At 39.0% G+C, this 20043-nt stretch overlaps 1 protein-coding gene across 1 annotated transcript in view; it reads left to right on the forward strand.

Moving 5' to 3' along the window:
• The first annotated feature begins 324 nt into the window (after positions 1-324).
• TMEM164 (transmembrane protein 164) overlaps positions 325-20043 on the forward strand; it is a 30459-nt gene continuing 10740 nt past the window's right edge. Inside the window, exons 1-3 of the mRNA XM_005419831.2 lie at positions 325-713; positions 12842-12891; positions 14454-14520. Coding sequence (XP_005419888.1) covers positions 348-713; positions 12842-12891; positions 14454-14520 — 483 coding nt within the window. The 5' untranslated portion in view covers positions 325-347. The remainder of the gene's footprint in view (positions 714-12841; positions 12892-14453; positions 14521-20043) is intronic.

The following is a 20043-nucleotide window of genomic DNA, read 5'->3' on the forward strand; positions in this document are numbered from 1 at the left end:
GGAAAGGGGCGCGGGCCGCGGGTAAGGGCAGCTCAGATCGGGGAGGAAAGGGCGAGCGGTGGGCGGCAGAGCCGGGCGGGGAGAGGAGGGTCCCGGGGTGGGGGTCTGGAGCTGGCAGGCTCCGTGCAGCTGCGGCCTCTGCTCCCCTCAGGCTGCTGCGTGCGGGACTCTCCGGGCAGCGGAAGGGAAGGAAAGAAGTGCCCGTGCCCCGAGCGGAGCTGCCCGCTTGTCACGGAGCCTCGCAAGGAAGGGCTGCAGCGGCAGCGTTTCGTGCTTCGTTAGCCCGGCCGTGTTTTGTCTTTGATTCCGTCTTGCTCCTACCTGTTCCTGGAGAAGAGGTCCCCGCCATGTCTCGCTACAGCCTCCACAACCTCCTGGACTGGATGTACGGCGGGGGGGACCCCAGCTTTGCCGGCAATGGAGGGCCGGAATGCGCCGCCTTTCTCTCCGGCCAGCAGCGCCTGCTGGAGAGTTTGGTCTTCCTCAGTGTGGGCACCGTGGAGATCCTCGTGTCCCTGTGGAAGCTGAGGCAGCAGCACGTCCAGGAGCTGGAGAATCTGCTGCAGCAGCCCCAGGCTAAGCAGGAGAGCCTGGGCAAGAACGTGCTGCTGGTGCTGCTCTGCCTCATCTTTGGGCTGGAGGTGGGGTTCAAGTTCGCCACCAGGACTGTCATTTACCTCCTGAATCCCTGCCACGTGGTCACCATGATGCAGGTAAGGCTTGTGCAGGGTCACCTGGAAGTTCCTTTTTGTGATGTACTTGCACAACAGTATTTTCCCCCCTAGTTTGTTTGTGGACCAAAAGTGCCTAGCAAAAATACAAATGCCAAGAATGGTATAAATATTTTAAAACATAGGTTTTGTGTCAGTTGAATCAAAATCTATCAAAAAACCCAAGTCAGATGAAAAGGTGAAATTGTAGCTATAACTAATGTCCAGATCTCTGGTTGAAAGTGTAGATAATTAAGGCTTTCTCATCACTTGCCTTCACCTGATCCTTGTTCAAGAATAGAAGGTGCTGTTCTTACTGACAGCAGTGCTAAAATTTGCACCAAATCTAATGAAAACCAGATTACATGCAACACCAGCTATGTAATTTACGTGCAGCTTTTCCAAGCAAGTGCCTTCTAGGGGTGTGATTCTATTTTGTGAAGGTGTTGGAGAAACAAATTACTCATTGTGCAGATACTGTTGATTTACCTTTCTAATTTTAGAGGCTGAATAGTAAAGAAACAGCTGTTACCTGGTTCTCATATGTGGGGTGAACAATCTGATGTGGCCTAATATGTGTGGATAATCCATTTCCTTTTATGACTTGGGGCATGGTTGTTGATGTGTAATAATGTGCAGTTTGTGTAGATTTCAAAATAATGGATACATAGACAAACTGTTACTGAACTGGGCATCTAAAGCTTATAAGCTGTGTTTGTTAATATTTCTGTGCATGTACTTAACTATCAGTTTTGCTGAGCTTGTTACAGGGTGCTGGATATGCCAAAAATAGTATTATTTTGCTAATTTTATACCCTCAGCACTGAATAGCTTAAAAAATTCAAGGTCAAGAATTAAGTGAAGAATGTCAAAAAGGCTTTCATGAAAGCTGCCATGATAGCAATGTCTGTCTAAGATCAACAACAGATGAAAATCAGATCAATGCCATTCTGGGTCTCCTATTGCAGTATATGAGGTGATCTGGGCAGAATCAGATCTAGCCAGTCATTGGATTCACACCTGGAGAGCGTTTTCTAAAAGGCAGGGAAATATCTTTTCTGGTTGTTCCAGCGTTTTGAAAGATGAGTTTTATTTTAAGGGCAGGGGGACAAGCTGATACAGCAATATTCAAGATCTTTACAGCAATTAATTTACAGCTCCAGATATAAGTAGTAGATTATGTAAATTCCTAGGCTGTGATGCAGTGTTTGCTCAGTAATTTACAGCATAGGACACTTCCTTCCTGTGAAGTGATAAAGGATTGTTGTGAAATCAGTCAGTCAGTATTGGGGTGAAGCTTTGCAAGGACTATGTAGAAATAATTAAAATAAATTAATATGGCCACATTTCCTTTCTGGGCAGTGCTCAATGATAACTGGGAAGTTTTCCTATTAATTCTCTGGAAAAGAGGTGGCGAAATATTAACAGTAGGATTTGAGAGTTTAGTTGTCTTTATGCTATGATATTAATGATAAGTATTCAGCTGAATGCTTCCACAGACCTGGGACAGCCAGTTCTGTTCACCTCCTTCAATAGTGCCTCCTGAAATAGAGATGGAGTCTATTGAGAGTTAAGCCATGTAGTTAGGCATTGCCATTTCTGAATCTCTTTTTGACTAATTGTGAAGTTTTATAAATAATCCTAGCTAATTACTCACTAGAAATGGTGCTCCAGCATTTGTGAAATTGAGAAGGTGAGCATATCAGCAAAATGTGGAAGTCATGCCCCTTCATCCTCAAAAAGATGCATTAGAAATAGGCTTAGGCTTAATGTAGAGAAAGAAAATAATGGCAAAACCAATGGCTTTCAGCAGACAAAGAGAGTTAGAGCCAAAGATTGTCAATGACCTTCACCAGCAGACAAGTAATACATAGTTGGAAAACATTGTTTTCCTAGCCTGAATTTGCTGAAGGCAACAGATTTGTAAGATGAAACATATGAAAATATAATTTGTCCTTCACTTCTCTTCTTGCAGTAGTGTGTACATAATCCTGCTATGTCTAAATAATAGCATGAACAAAGTAGAAGATGAAGAGATGAAATGTGCTACAACAATCAAGATCACTTCAAAGGGAAGCCAACAGTAGCTGTTGATAAATGTTTCTTCTTTCACTCTATTTCTGTTTTCATTTTCTTCAGCTGAGACTGTTTCACCTCAGCAACAAATACTCTGGGCTCTGAGCCAAAAATATTTGAAACTCAAAATTGTGCTTCAGATTTTCCCTGCATAAAAGTAAAATTCCTGCTCTTAAAAGACCTAAGACTGAAATGAGATCAAAGTAAAATGGAAGTTAGGTGTGTGTGCATTTGGGCAGATAAAACTGTGTAATACAATGACTACTGAGTTTTAGAAATGAGTCTGTTCTGACCAGGCGTCTGATTTTTGCCTATCATGCCAACCTGTGTTCAAATCTTTTCAAAAGTGGAAAGAACTAGTTTAGATGTGTCATTGCAAGGATGAAGTGTTGATCAAATGAATGTATTTAACTGCCTCAACAGGTCTCATGGCTAATCAGCTTCCTAGAATTTGTTGCCACCCTGTCATCTGGTTGAATTACTAGAAGCTGTAACTCATTTCCTGTTCTGGGTTTTGGCTTCTTGCTTAGCTTTTGGAGGAAGAAGGGTGTTTCTTCACCAGTGTCATACGTGCAGCATCATTGAGAGAAATCCTTTAAGTCTTAAAAAAATTATATATATTTTGTAACACAGGTGAATGGAAACTGGTGTGGTTTCTCTGCCAGCTGTGGGATGGGGATGGGGCTTGTTTGTGCAGCACAGTGTTTAGTTAGTGTGTGCTGCAGCAAGGGGAGAAGTCTGTGAAGGAATTCATAGTGATCTCTCCTTACATAAAAAATGGTTTTAGTGAAAATTATTTGAATACCTCTGTTAGAAAACAAAAACAAGCCACAAACCACTCTCCTTTTTGGACTGGCAATATGACTGGACTGGTGCTGCTGCAGACCTGACATAAAAAGGAAACATTCAATCTCTAGGCTGTTGAAAACCTATTTGCCTTTCCATTGCAGGAAACAAAAATCAGCATATGCTTAAGGCACCAGGTGTTATATTTTCAAGACATTAATCATTTCAAGTATTTTAGGGGACATCATTGTGGTATTAAAATTGGCTGTGTGAAGGAAATGCTTAAAGTTTCTGATTGAGCAGTGTGAGAGGGAAGATTTCCTCGAGAGCCAAACACAGCACTATTGATTTCTTTACAAGCTTTGTGAAGGAGACCTTGAGCAGCAGCTGGGTCTTGTGCTTGTTGAGAAGTACGCACACAAGTGTTGTGTCCCTGTCTATGAGCCTTGCTTTAGTGAGGTGAAAGGAAAATTTCACTCTTTGCAATGTCAAACCAAACTATTTCTAACCAATTTTCTTTATCTATTCTGTATTCTTTAAATGTTTTTTTTTACTTGTACTAGTTTGAAAGTAAACCAGTGGGAAATCCCAAGTCAGAACTACAATTTAATAGGAAAATTAAAATAAATGCAATAGTACAAAACCACTGACAGAGTCAGGATACAACCTGACACCCTGTGGGTCAGGGTGTTGGTAGCAGTGCAATTAATGGTGGCTGCAGTGCTCCTGCAGTGCCAGGTGTGGTTCTGTTGAAGCAGTGATCCTGTAGAAGGGTGTGGTTTTCCTCTGAAGGGCCAGTGGTGGTGTAGATGGGTCGGGTCTTCCTGTGGGAATCCAGTGGGAAAAGGGTGCTCTGGTGTTCCAAATCTCAGGTTATATCCAGGTAGGAATGCTTGGCTCCTCCCCCAGGTGGAGCATCTCACCCTGGGATGATGTAACTGTATCATCAGTCATGCAGTGAGACCCAATGGCCCATTAATGGGAGATGTCCCCCTGGAGAGAGGATGGGTGGTGAGGAGATGAAGAACACTGCCCCACCTGGTTTTAACAGCTGGGAATCGAATACATAATTTTGGTTACATCTGACATTGTAACTGAGGATGTTACTTTTCAGCCAAAACCCTTGTGTTCGTGTAGCAGTTCTTTGTTTCACATTTAGTGAAGGAGCAGTTAGAATATATATCAAGAACTTGTTCTATATCATTTGTTCCTGTGCTCCCAGTTTGTAATTTGACACACGAAATTTGCAACCTGCTATTCACAATCAAGGTAACTTAATGCAAATGAGTAAACACAGGTGTCTCTTGATATCCTGAAGCCACCCAGCTGGAGTTAACAAGCAATTAAAATTAGGTGTAGACAGGAGTCAGGGCTAAAATTAGTCTGTATTGCAAAAGTGAAACTTGTAACCAAAAAAAGGAAAAAGCTATCTAAAGCAGAGGTTGTAGGTAACACTGGTAGGGTGAAGTAATCTCAAAAGGTTTCCAACATTGATGATTATGGATTATTATAATGTTTTTCTTTTTAAAAGGATCTTCAGTTTTAAACACTGAAGGTTATGACTGACCAGTCTGTAGAAATTAAAACAGCATGTGTATAATTTTATTGAAACCTTAAGGAAGTGGCAGAAACATGACTGCAGTCTAATCCTAAAATGATAGGTACAGCCACTTGTTCTTGTAAACTGTTGTGGATTTTGAACTTGACTTTAGTATGTCTAGGCCTTCTTCCAAAATAGTGCTTTAATACCAATCTTAAAATAAATGTTGTAACTCTATTTTATTTTAGAAAGAGCTTTGCAAAAATAATTTCTCAGTGGTAAATTTCAGCTGGTTAGTTATTGTAATTATCTTCCAGTTTTTCACTGAATTATTCCACTTCAGCCAGTTAAGGACTGACATTTGTTTGGAATAAAGAAAAGTGTGTTTGTAGGAAACATCTGTTTTGCTGGGTTATACCTTTGGTGATTTTTTTAGGCAAAGAAAAGTAAATGTAAGAGGGAAGCAATAGGTGGAAAGAAGGATAGGTTTCACCTGGTGATTTTGGTCTGATGTTTGCATAAATAAAGTGAGTACTAAGTGCATCTGCAGCTCAGTAAATACTAAATTCTGTGTTCATTATTTCCAGTTCTGGCTTCTTTAGAGACCTGGATCCTTTCTGTCCTCTGCAGAAGATGTTACTGTTTTTTGAAACGATGGGCTGTTTTCAGAACTTACATAATAAACATAGCTTGACTGAATTCTGCATCATTTGCGAATATGTAGCAAAATATAAATTGTCTTTTTAAAAAATATATTCTGGTTCTTCTAAACCTTGAGTTAAAATTAAAGGGACAAAATTCCCTATGAAAATACATGCATTTTTCAAAGTGTACGTCTATGAACACAGACTTCCTTTTGAAAATAAGTCTTTCTTTTTTCTTTTTACAGCTGCAAGTTAACTTGTGATGCTTTTTCTTATAGCTGATGGCTAGAGAGAAAATTCATGCTGGTGTGTGGTGAGAAAGGGCAGAGGAAGAAGAATTAAAGCACTGACAGCACCAGTGTTTCTTGGTGGCAAGGCTCATTTCTTGCAAAGGAGTTCATTTTCCTTCCAGGAGGGTGAGAGCAGCCTCAGGGACACAGACAGGGAGTGACAGCTCAGGAGACAATCCATCAGCTCCTGTATCCCCAGTCTGCAGTGCTCCAGAACCATTGGTCTGGCCTTCAGAGCACCAGGGCATGCTTGGATAGCTTAATCTGCTCCTGGTTCCCAGAACTGGCAGGTTTTTTCTTAATTGTTGCTTTTGTCTTATTGTTTTATTTGTCTTGTTTTTAAGCAATGATTTTGTTGTGTTTAAAAAACACAATCAACAGGAGTTTAGAGGCTTTTACTGATACTGCAATTATTGTAATAATTACATATATGATTGAGGAAAAGCTTTTCTGTGATAGCTTTAACACTGTATATACTTTGTTTCACCACTGTGTTTACTGTTAGTCAATCCCAGCATAGAGCAGGGAAATGGGAAAACATTAGTATGAGGCAAGGCAGTGTTTCTTAGTCAGAAATAAGAGTAATTTTTTGTTTAGTATAAAGAGGATAGCAAATGTGTCCTAAGGCTGTGATTCAGTTTTCTTTGTTTGAAGAGATTATGGACCAGCCTTTTTAATTTAAACAAGATTTGGCCAGTGATGCTTTATCCTAAGCTTTAGTCCAGGTGCCAGGGACCCCAGGAACAGTCATGGTGCGGTCAGTGTTCTAGTTCAGGAATTGGAGTCTAAAGCTCTTAGTTAAGCCTTTGTTTTGAAGTTGCTAGAATTTGGAAATACTGATGTGCTTCAGGCTGTTATGCATTCTTAGCTAATTCTCTCCTTCAGACTATTCTTAGGAGAAAAGAACATAAAAAGTGGGGAGTTGACAATGGGTATCTTGCTCTCTGAGCAGGAGTAGGAACTGCATGATCGGAAACTGTGGATGAAAAAGCTTAGCTTTGTCTGACCCCAAATATTTACACTGAGTCTTATCATCTAAAGGCCACTAGATGAATGATTAGGTAACCAGATATTGGTTTGTTTTGATGAGATCATCACAGATTTAAAGCAAGTATCATTCAAAGTGTGACATGTGTAGTTTGAGCAAGATATTAGGGGAGATAAAGGCCTCTTTTTGCTTCTTTTTTCTTCTTCTGTTTAGATTTTTTTTCCAGAACAGAGCTTTCAGTGTACTATCCAGTGTTATGCTGTTGGCTGCAATACATTTTTAGGATGGATTTTTTAATCCTAGTTGGCAGTTTCACATACCGTTCTATGTAGGTTGTTTGCTGGTAACTTAAACTGATGTTTCATGAGTAGCTGCCTGAAACAGGCAGAAAAATAAATCCTGCATCTAGTAGGATTTCAGTGGAGTGGTGAATGAAAACAGCAGCAGAAATCACACTGGACACCTTAAATTCCAGGGACTGGGATGTCTTTCATCTCATGATTTCCAGTCTCAGAAACCCTTGTTTGTTGTTGATGTTGGCAGTCCCAGTCCCAGCTGTCGAATTTCACTGAAGGGGTTTTACACCAGCCACACCCCTTGCAGCAGCTTGAACCATGTCAGTGCTCACCAGGAACAAATCCTGTGCCAGGAGTTTGAAACCTGCAGAGTGTAATGGGACTCATGTTTCTGGTGGCACTTCCTCAGGGCTTTGCATTGAGGTGCTGAGGGTTTGTTAATTCAGATGGCCAAGTAATTAGTGTCAAGCAAATTTAATGTTTTGTATTGTAATACTTTGTTGGTTAGTGAAATGCCAACTTAAATTATCAGGAATGCAGTGTTGTATGCCTTAGCTTTTTATGGATTGTGTTACTATTTCATTGGTGAGAGTTGGCTGTAGTAGGGCTATTAGTTACTCACTGGCTTGTGTTTTTAAAGACTAAAAATCTCTGTTGTAAAATCCTACAAAATGAGGAATTTCGAACTGTGACAAGAAAAAAGGTGTTGGTGACTCAGGGCGGAGTAGAGCAGGGCTTTTCTATGATGATTTTGCTTTTGTAGGAAACCAATACAAAACATCCTTCTCAAGGGGAAAACTAACAAAAGTGAATATGCATGTGACAATCTTCTTGTGAACTCGTGTCACTGACAGAGGGAGATGCAAGTTAATCTAAATTTTGTAAATAAAATTTTCTTAAGAAATTGAAATTGGGACTTCTTTTAAAATTTACCCTCTTTGTTCTTTTACCTCAAATATGTTTTTAATTGTCAGGTTTTGTTTAAGCACTGATTTAAGAATAGGGAATGAAGTAACCCACTACTGGTGAAGGGCTGGTGTAGATGGTAGTTAGAGAAAAAGGAAAAGTCACTTCAGTGACCTCTGAAATACTAATTCCTAGGGTGTGATAGCTAATGCTACCGCACTCAAAGAAAGACCTGAGTCATGTGTTAATAATTAATCCTGAACTATGAGAAGTCTAGAAATCTTTCACCTAAGACTCTAAAAGGGAAGAAGGTGAATATGGATTTGCTGATTAAACAAACTAAGCCTGTGGAAGGGGAGACTAACCTAGAATGTCCCAATGGACATGGATCATGTACAATACATTAGATTGTAGAGGATGGAAGCTGTTCAGCTTGCTGCACATCTTCCATCCCTGGGTAGAACTGGGAAGCTGGGGATGGAACCTGGGACAGGCAGCTCGTTGTGTTCCAGTCTGCTTTATGTAACACACAAACTGCTTTTATTGTAGTATTTCTTAATGCTCTGACAGCAGTCTTGCTTTGAATCATGAGTATCCTTAGTACTAGATTAACATAGGACACATTAATCCCTGAACCTGTCTGACAGCTGCACTGAGGCAGCAGTGGTTTTTATGCTAAAATATTAAATACATTCAACTTGCTTCTATTTAACAATTAGAATGTAACATCATTTGGTATCTTTTTTCCCCCCAGATTTAGCAGTCTGAACTTGTCAAACCACAGATATGATTTTTATTTATTTGTTTATTATTTTTCAATCTAGCAGTACAGTTAAATGTAAAATAGGAAACCAGCTGTGTTTGATGGTTTGTGCACTTTTTTTCCACCTCTTTAAATGGTGTACTTACCCATTGCTGAAGTCCAGATATGTAAACTGTAAAATAGATTTCTTGAATAAAACTATTTCTATATTAATCTAAAAAAAAAAAGAAATCAAGCCCACTAATATCTCCAAATTAATGGGATAATTGCAGCACAAATAATGCTTGACATGGCAGAGATTATTTGCAGCCCAGTTCAGACCAGCCATGAGTTCAGTGCCCTAAGCTCCTGTCTCAAGGAAAGAATAGTTAATTGGTGCTGTGCTGGACACTGGAGTCCCCAGATCTCCAGCCCTGCTGATCCATCAGGTGTGGTGGTGTGACCTTTGTCTCTGGGCTTGTGCAAGGCAGGGCTGGCCATGCAGTTCTTCATGCCAGAAACATTTCCCAAGGGGATGGATATTTGTACTTATGGTCTTGCAAAGTATAGTGACAGAATTTCTGATTTTTCATTTTCATCTGGGTCCTCAAGATTGAAGTGAACTTCTGTGGATTAACCAGAGTTAGGAGATTCTCTGCAATTTACTGCTTGAGGACAGTTGTAGAATCTTCTGGTCCTCTGCTTCTGCTTCTTCAGCCATCCTGTCTCTAGTATTGTCCCCATCTAGGACTTCTTATCTTTGCATTTCCTCAATGCCACACATGATTTTGTACTTCCTCTTCTCTTGCACCCATTAGTCTCAGTCTTTTACAGATATTAATCTCTGTGTGGAAGAGGTTTTGTAACTTTTTTTTTTTGAATGTGGAAAGGGAAACGCTGTGGTCAGAACTATGCCCATAATCCAGCCTATCAGACAATGTATATTTTATAGCTAATTTTTCCCATCCAAAATAGCTAATTTTGTCTGTTTTGGGTTAATTCTTTTGTTCTTCTTTTGTTTGTAAGGTGAAAATATAACAGGTGACAGAAGAAGGGCAGACACATTGAACTTCTTCCCTAGTGTTTCTTCTAAATTGAAAGTTGAGTTATCCTGCCTTGGGCAAGGAGAACTTCACTGTGCTTTACCATACCCACTGCCTGTGTCTGCTGGAGCTCTGCAGTGCCAGCTGGGCTGGGGACTCTGAGCCCCAGTGCCTCAAAACTCAGGAGTTCTGCAGGAGAGCAGAGGCTGGGAGCTCTGCACAGCCCTGCTGCTGGTTTAACACAGGATTCTGTGGTTTGTGGAACAGAACTGTTCCCTCCTGCAAGGCAAAGGATTGAATTTCCAATATGACACTGAAAAGTAGTAGAATTATGGGATCAGTGTGGGAACACTTGTGTTGGGGCTTATGAGCTTGTCTGCTGTGAACTGTGTATTTAAGACTGCTGATACTCTGAGCTGAGAAATGACACTTTTTATCTAGATCTTTGAAAAATGAGATGCAAGTGTGTCCTTTAAAATTTCCCTTTAAGAAGTTGAGATTTGTTTATCCTGGCAAGTATCTACATATGTAAAGAGAAAGTGTTGATATTAAGCTGCTAAAGCTGAAGCATTTGAAAATCTCTTCCATGATCCTAAACTTTCAGCATAAAAATTCTGGTTAGCATTTCTCTGCTGTCATGAAAAATGGAAGTCAGGCTTATTTTCTGAAAGATCCCTTTAACAGAGGGATTTTCATTCTTTAAAAAGTTAAATATTTGGTTTTCCCCTCATCAGGGTCTGAAACTGTTTCTTTCACTAGAGTTGAAATAAAAATAATCAGCTGTGAATTGTGTTCTCTTCTTTGCCTGTCTCCATGGCAATGAAGTGATTTAAATTGGTATGTCCATCTCAGTCCTTGTAACACTGCCATCCTTTTTAAATGGGAGCTGTTTTAGTCCTCAGTGCTGAGATTCAGGCAGTACTCAGACTCAGATTGTAGCTTCTGCTCTACCATGCAGTAGTTGGATACTCTGCAGAGTGTTAGAAAAAGAAGGGTCTAATGTCATTGAGACATATTTATAGTTTGTTTATTTTGTGCATACAGAGAAAAAGATCAATTTATAGGGTTGGGGGAGGGTGTTTGGTGCTTTTTTTTTTAAGATGTAGGAGATAAGATAAAAAGAAATTGAATTCTCCCTTGGAAGAGCAGAATTTGTTTCATGAAAGTATTAACTTCAACATGCTTCAACAGTAACATATATCTCCTGTAGAATTTCTGAATTTAAGCAAATGATAAAATAATCAAACTTAAAACTCCAGATGAACAGATAAGTCTCTGGATATCATATCTCTGTTTGCTAACATACAACATGGAGTGTTTTAAAAGTTTGACTCTGCATGCAGGTTGCATGTGAGAAATTACTTTTCACAGAAGAGCTGTACAAGATATTATGGTCTCCAAAGAAGTGAAAATATAGTCCACAATTCAAGGAACTTTAGATAGTGAACAAAGTTTATTCCAAAATATGCAACAATGGAATAATGAAGCATAATAAGTGCTAGATACTTTTCCCAGAAGCTGTATGGGTCTTGCATGCAAGGTGATATACAGAGCTCTCATAAGATTTTTCTGGCATGTACTTTTTTCTTCTTTGTTTCCTTTAGCACAGGAAAACATCCATTAGTGATTCTAATCATGCACCTGTTATGGTCTCTTCCTCCTTAACCTGCCCTAATGAGTTGAAATAGCTTGCTTTTTAAATGCAAGACTTCAGAGAAACTGATTGGATTTTAACAGTATTCACTGAGAAAATGTCTTGAGGTAGATTCCATTAAACTTAATTGCTGCCTCTCCTACTGTGCCTCTGTTAGAGTGTTGTATGACTTGGGAAAAACAATTTGAGTGTGTGTAGTGTTTAAAGCTGTTGTTGAGGCTTGAATGGAACATACCAGATGAGTGTCTATAAGGAACTTGACCTGGAAATAAAATATTTGGCATGTGTACATTTATTTGTGTAGTAATGACAGGAAGCCCCTTGTGTATGAAAGGGCTCAGTAGGATGATCCAGATTTCAACCCTTCTATTGCTGCAAGTACATGGTCTGGTAGTGATTAATTTCAGTATCCACTGGAGGCCTCTTCCTAACCCTGCAACACTTGAAAGAAACACATTGGGTGAATTGTCCAATCTGACATCACAAAGCAGACATATTCTCCAAATGTTCCCACTCAGTTCAGTGATAATTTATTTTGTTGGTTGTCAGTGAAATAAGGTATTGTGAGTTTATTTTAGGAACAGCAGTAAAAACTGAGATCCATATTTTGCTGAAATATGGAACAGTAAACCAGAATTTCTTCTTTGCAGTAGTGGGCAACATAAAAAAAAAGAATTTTTATTACTGAATATTTATGTAGTAATCTCCTCACATCTAGAGCAAGACTTGTTTATATGAAGTTACTGTGTGAAGTTTTGGCACTGGTGAAGGGAAGGACAATGGTGATGTTGTAAATGCTGATATTTAGCACAGCAAGGACCTCAACTGATTGAGGGAGCTGCTGTATGAGATTGGTGATACAGTAATCTGGTTCATAAGAGACCTTTTATAATGCCAGTAATAACTGGCTAGAATTTGGCTGGTTTCGTAGGTACTGGTAGAAGCTGAACTCTCAGTGCTGCTGCTACTGTTTAAATCTTTTTATATGTAGGTAGTGGGAGACCTTTTGATTTGTTAAAGACTTTAAATCTTTCCCAGCTCTGCTGTAAAACATGTCTTCTGGCAAGAAATTAATTGTGACATACAGAACTGAGTAGGAAAGATTTTGAAAATGGATTCTAAAAGAGGTCACTGCCATTAATTTAAATTTGTTTCTAACATTTCAGATTTTTCTTCTTGCCTGTCCCCCATGTCGGACTGCAATGATTCTCTTCAGGTATTACCTCCTCCTTACTGTATTTCTGTCCATTTGTACAATGTATTTTAGAAGTTAATTTATAAAATACTAAGGGAAATATCAAGTTGGAAAGGCATATTGGCTGGATTGAAAAATGACACTTTGAAAAGCGTCAGGGCTTAAATCAGTGTGTTGGGTCCCTTATCCTTGCTTCTTGTGTGTTGGTGGGTTTGGCCTTGCTGATGAACAGGAATTAGCTCAGTAACAGTGGATTAATGCAGATTAATGTATGAGCTACTATAATTTGTGTCATGGGCCTTGAACCCTTTTACCATCCTCAGTAGAAATTGTAACTGGGCCTTGCTGGAAGCTGTGCAGGCAGTTTGGGTCTGATTTCAAAATTGTGGATATGTAAAGTTAAATAGGCAAAGCAAATTCTCTCTGGCTTGGCTGGGTATTTCTCAGATCTGTGCAGTCTTTTCTAAAACACTGCATATTGTTACTAACTTCAGCAGCAGCAGAGCCAGGGTGCAGCTGAGGGTGCAGCCAATGTGTTGAGGGGAGGGTCAGTGATTTCCTGGGCACTGGCACTTGGCACTGGCTGCCACTGTGGCATTAAACTCTGCTTTTCCTTGTCTTAGTCTAGGCAAACAGGGTGCTGGGGGAATGCCTAAGCAGTCCTTCTGCAGCTTTTCCCTGCTGTTCCTTATTTCTGCAGGGATTATGCTGAACAAAGGCTCTGTATTAGCATTTCTGTCTTGGAAAGTGTGGAAAGTATGTCTGCTGTCCAGGAAATCTTTGCTAAAGACCAGCTGTAGATCAGAGGCCACAATATTTGTTGTTTTTCAGAATGGGTATATCTATTTTCTAACACCCTGACAGCATATAAATTATATTTGAAAATCTGTTTTAAAATTGTAGTACCTTTCCCTCCCTCAAGTTACTTTTCAATTCCTAGGAGTTTGACAGACAGTGGTGGGAGACAGTTTATTCTTTAGTTTGTGTCTGATGTAAAATAGACTGAAACAGTTCTGATACCAATTTTCTGTTCCTGTGATCCAACAGTAGTTCAGAAAAAAGATGTCTGAAAGCTATACAAATTATGGAGTATAATACTACTTTCCTGCCTTGTGCTTTCCTTAGGACTTGCTGTTGCATTTTGATAAATGTAATTATTTTATTTAAGGGACTTCTTTCAAATTCTTAAAGCTTTACTTTGAAGCTCTGCATGCACAGCATTAAAGAGGAGTAAAACCCTTTATCAAAGATGCTATATTAAGCTCTGCAAGACAAATGAACAGCAGAATTCCAACTATTTAGCAGCTTGCATCATGAACAGGATTATGGGCAGCCCAGGCTTTCTAGGAATCCAAAGCTCATTATAGAAAGCAGTCCTACTTTAGGAAATTCTTTAAGTGTGTATTTAAAGATAGGATTTGGTCCAGTTTTATTGCATTTAATAGTGACTTTATTAAAATTCAAGCCTAAATAATTTTTAAAGTGTCTTGCTATGTTTTATTGAAGAGATACTACATAAAAGACATGAAAACATTATTATTGCGTTTTATTTCCATGTGTGAAAATAATATCTCTTCTCTAAGGTTGCAGATGCATATGCTGAATGGGGCCCTCTTAGCATTGCTGTTTCCTGTTGTTAATACACGCCTGGTGAGTGTACTGTGGGTTTCCTTCTCCTTTTTATTTCTTTCTAAAATATTATCTTTGGAGAGATGTCAGATGTTTGCTTTGCTTGGCCTTTTAAAGTTCATTTTACCAGGCTGTAGACTCCTGGTCACTACAGTGGAGCCAAAATAGCAATCTTGGATTTTAGGATGTTTACAATTTGGTATGAGAAGACAGCACTGCTGTACTGAGTGCTAGCTCCATTCTAGCCAGTAATGGAGGGAAAACTTGATGGCTTTGAAAGAGGCTTTCACAGGTTAGCTTTGTGGCCTGTAGTCAAAATTCAGTTTCAGATTTTTCAAACTCTGTAAATGTAAGATTCCTCAGGCCCGGAAAATGCCAAATGTTGTTGTTGGCTGTCATTCCCTCTCCCCCAAGATTAGGCACAGCAGATTTTTTTTTTCCCACACAAGTTTTCAAATCTGCTGTAAAACTTCAGTCTCCTGGGCAAAAAATTAGCCCGTTGGTGTTCCTAGTGAGATTGTTAAACCTGTTGAGATTTAAAGGTAAAAAAAAGCTATTTTGAGTGTGAGTTGAACGAAGTATTTTTGAGGATTATTTCAAGAGCTGTTCTCCTTGCATATGTAGAGGGAGCGTATGTATATATGACTAGATGCTTTTAACTTTTTTTGTATGATTTATCTGCAAAAATCTGTTGTTGCAGCTATTTTAATGTCTGTTTTAAGACAGATATGAGTACTTTATATTTAAGCAAACTATGTCCATAATAGAGGGTGAATTAATATTATTAACAAAATAGTTGTGGGCTTTAGAATCCATTTCAGATTTTGTTGGTGGATCTCCACTTGCAAGTTTTGACTGTCTAAATGAGATGAAGTATAAACTTTTGCTTATGTGCAGTTTGCAATTACATTTTATTAAAACTTGGTACTGTTGAAGAGGCAACAAATTAATAAAGTAAGTGTTCTTTTCCTGATAAGGAAAACTCTTATTTTGTATTTAAAACCATCTAGTATTTAAGTATAAATAACCTTAGGCATGACAAAATTGGTCTGGGTAACCTTTGAAAGAAAAAATGTTGAAGTATTTAATAAATCATCAGCTTGTATTTTCTCTGCCATTATCACAGATCTCATTCATATTAGGGCAATGGTGATTAAAGAAGAAAGATACAGACTACTTATAAAACTGTTCCTGTAGTTTGGAACAGAGTAGCCAAAAGATACTGTCCAAAAGTAAATATTTTTGGAATAATTATAACTTAAGATATTTTTGGCCTAACAGCTGCTTGCCAGGCTTTTCACTTTTCCATGTTTCTTCTGGCACAGGATATGTGGGTGATGTTGTACAGCACTGCCTTGATCAGACTCTCATGGCAGACACACATTCTGCTCCACAACTCTCACTGTGGTTTTAACACCAACACTGTCCTGAAACAGGAAATGTCTCCTAAAACCCAGTAGGAATGAAAAAATAAAAAACTGGCTGCTCTGGTTTTTTAATATCTAAGTGAAAAACTTTTGATTCAGTCATTCAGAATGAGACAATCATTGCTTCAGCAGATGATGGATGTTTTAGTGGGTATCAGGATTTGGGTTGTAAGTGTTAATTTGTTCAAAGTAATTTCCAGAACATCTCTTACATTTTGTGGCAGAGTCTGTTAGGGTCATATGTTTTTGCTAGCAATTATATTACTTCATGAAATGCAACTGTCTTTTTGTAAATATGCTTCATTGTTAAGTTATCCTGAAGTGGAAGCTTCTGGCATAATTTCATGGTTCCATTTTCTTGTAATGTATCTCTTAATATTTTGTTGTTGTTGTTTTTTTAGAACCTCAATCAATCAAGTAATTTCAAAATTCAAAAATAGTAGTGTACTGCCAGTGAAAATGGAGAGTTGACATATTCACTGAAACTACAGTAGAAAGTTTCTACCTTCTGTTATTTTAATCTTTCAGTCAAACTGTGCTAAACAATGCAGTTAAAAATCTTGTTGGACTATAACAGGGACCTGGGATGATGTTCAAAAAATGTAGCCTGAAAGGTGAGGTCAGTCTATTCTGTTCTTTCCAAGAAAATATTTTCCTGCCTTGGCATGAGGTTGAAGTGCCAACAGTTAACAGACTTAAGCAACAGATGCACCCACTTGTATTTGTTTGGCACCCAAATATTGCAGTTCTTTGCTACATTAATTGCCATGGGCTGATGAAATTAAACTCTGTGCTTTGGGATAGACATTGGATAAAAAGATAAAACTGTTTCTTGTCCAGTCAGTGCTTTTGTGAGTTCTTCTTACACTTTCAGAAATAAAGGAGAAGATGCTGAGGGAATTGGCTTGTTAAGCTCCCAAAAGGGATCCAGCAAGGTATAAGAGGATACACAGGAGTAGAAAGATTTCTTTTTACTCTATATTTATATTCTGTGGCACACAGTGTAGGTCCTGATTACCTGGCTGTGCATGTAAATTCATTTAACTGCTACAAAGACTCAGACTGTTTGGACAGTAACTGGGTTTGCTGGAGCTTTCATGTTGCATTAATCAAATTTTAAAGAAAAGTCTTTCCACTAGTTTAAAAGTGGGAATTTTTTGCAAGCTGATGTCCTGGAAATGTTGATATACATAAAGTAAAAAAAAGGACATGTCCCAGAAGGTCAGATACATGGGTATCAGCTCACATGGCTGAGATGGTGCAGTTTTAATATTTCCAGAAGCTGCTGTATTCTATTATTAGAACTATTTGGCCTGAGATCCACATTCTAAACCTGTGTTAGGAGTAGAATCATACTCTGAGCAGGACTTTGAGTATATTCTGTGTATGCTCCAAACATTGGCTGCTGTATTGTTGCTGATTGTTAGAGAAATAATTCACTGCACTCAGTAGTTTGCCTGTATTGGCTGTGCCTGCACAGCAGAATGGAATAGGTTTGGTAGCACATTGTCATCTCTAAACTGGCCTAATCTATCTGGCACAAGGGAAAACAACAGTGGGGGGCTGTTGGGAGATGGTGGCTGGTAGGTGATAAAGCCAAAGTTTGTGCATATTTGGGCACGTGCACATGCTGTGTGCATTAAAATGGTATGAGTGTGTCATTTACTGATAATGTCTAAGAAGGTGGCTGGTAGAGTTTGGTGTTTATTAGGCTGTTCTAGGTGTCCTACCGGAAAGACCAGAATGTGAGAGTTGAGTCCCCTCTATTCCTTTTCTGCCACACTCTGCAGTCTTTGTAGAGAATGATGGAGGAGGTGCTCTTGCACAGTGCAGTGCTTCAGCCAGGGTATAATAATTAACAGAGAGTGGAGTGCTACTGTCAGAAACCAGAGCAAAGTGTCAGCCTGGGAGCCTACAGAAAACCAACTGCTGTGTCTGAGTGTTTAATCTAAATTAGTATTATGTCCATGATCTCTTGGGGTGAACTCAAAATATCTGACTTCTGGGTTCCACTCTACTGCTGCCTTGAAGAGATTTTTCTAAAGCTGAGTTCAGTGCATGGAAAGATATCATTGTTCCCTTTGGAACAATATTAGCTACTATTAACTTAATACTACTACTATTTGGGTAGTAGCTAGTTTAAGTTCGAACATGAAGTCTTACTTGTTTTCACAAAGAGATTATTGAAATTCTTGATTGATGGGCAATCCCTTGTGCCTTGTCTTCATTTCCAGTTTCTCCTCACACACGAAAGGCGCTTATGCTGAGTGAGTCTTTTATTGATAAAACTGTTTATAGACAAGGCAAGAGATGCAGGTGAGTTAGTTTCTCAGTGCAGCTTGCTTTTTGTGTTTGTTGTAGCCTGGCTGTACAACTTGAGTGCTTGGTTGTACAGCAACTCTGCAGCTCTACAGGAGGAAATGCACTTGCAGAATCAGCCAGGATTCAGAACAAGCCGCCTTTTACAGTGGGGAAAAAGATGTTTTGTTTTACGCACAAAAAAATACTGTCAACACTACTGCAGCATAACAACTGTTACTCTGTTCTCAGGAGTGTCCCAGCACAGTGTTTGTGTAACAGAGCCTCACAACTCCACGGCTGTGGAAGCCCTTTTGACACCACAGATAAATGGAGAATGCTCCTTGGCAGGAGTGAGTGCCTCATGTTGTGGTGTTTATATCAGGAGCAATTGTTTCTGAAGTGGGAGAGGTACAGTTTTTCTCCAGTTAGGATCACTGCTTTAGCCCCATCTCAAATAATTTTAATTCCCTCACTTTGCTCTCTGTCTTGTTCAATGAAAGACAGTAGGAAAGGTTCAGATTTAGGAAACCCCACAATTTTCATGAAGTTCTTGCTTTTGCATAGTTACCTTGTTTGTTTTGGTACAGAATACTTGGAATGAAATAACCCAACAGATTGTATGGGAGGGTTGGTTTAGCTCAGTCCCTACAGGAGCTGGCTGACCACCTTGGAGTTGCCATCAGGATAGCCAGTGTCCAGTGGGTGAATGCCAGGACTAGTAAAATCCAGTTGTTAGTTTTAGAATCTTCTACATTCAAAATAGGATATAAGAATTGTAGTTGAATTTATAAGATCACTGTGTTATTTACCAACTGTTAGACTATTGGTTAGGAAGAAAATCAAATTCTTTAAACCTCTCTTCTGTTGATGTAGAAATTTCTGTAATGTTTCAGTTTCAAGGCTGTGACTTCAGTATCTCAGAAGAGTCATACAAAAGGAAGGCTTTTCTCCCCACTCCCTGCTTCCCAACACACAAGCCACAGTGGTAGGTCCCGTGTCTGAATTCTTCTGGCTGGAAAATGACAGAATGAGTCTGCATTTGAACCAAGGTTTTTCATTATTCCCATGAGATTTCATACTTGTGGTATTGTCCAATTTGCAATTCAGAAAAATAATGCAACCAGTGTGGCTTTTCAGCTCTGTAAGTCAGATGCAGTAAAAAGCTGAATTCTGAATGTTTGAGTGTTTTCTACTACCATTCAGTTCTGTTCAGTTTTAAATGTGCTGCTTTAGTGTAATAAATAGATGTAGGCTAAGGTACTTGTAGATGGGAGTAACTTTCAAATACAGTGCATCCCCTTTTCTAAGTGATGAAGAGCTAGAAATAGTTGAGTCTGGATTAGGAGGCTCAAACACAGAGATATGGTTGAAGTTATTTTTAGTATTACTTTAGGTGTCTGGCTTCTTAGAAGAGAAGTTACACTAATTCAAATAAACACACAAATGACTAATTGTAATTTCCCAAAAGTTGGCAGCAGGTGAGAAATACCTGATTCACTATTAACTGGTAACTTGCTTACACATAATTCTGCAGCTTGTCTTTAAAACCAATAAATGACTGGTCATTTTATATTTTAATTTATATTTGGCCAAGCTTAGCAATTCTGTGCATGCATGCAGGTTGCTATAAATCAGGTCTTTTGATTTTTTTGCACAGGCCTCCTATTACTTGAATATATCTATTTATATACTTTTATATATAAAAGACCTAATTTATGGAATTCTCTCACAAGGTAGCAAGTATCTTTTCTTTCTAAAAAGACTTCTACACTGTGGGGGTGTGCATAATTTCTGATTTAATTATTTGAGTGGTTTG

The sequence above is a fragment of the Geospiza fortis genome, unplaced genomic scaffold, assembly GCF_000277835.1.
Source record: "Geospiza fortis unplaced genomic scaffold, GeoFor_1.0 scaffold157, whole genome shotgun sequence".
NCBI lineage: Eukaryota > Metazoa > Chordata > Aves > Passeriformes > Thraupidae > Geospiza > Geospiza fortis.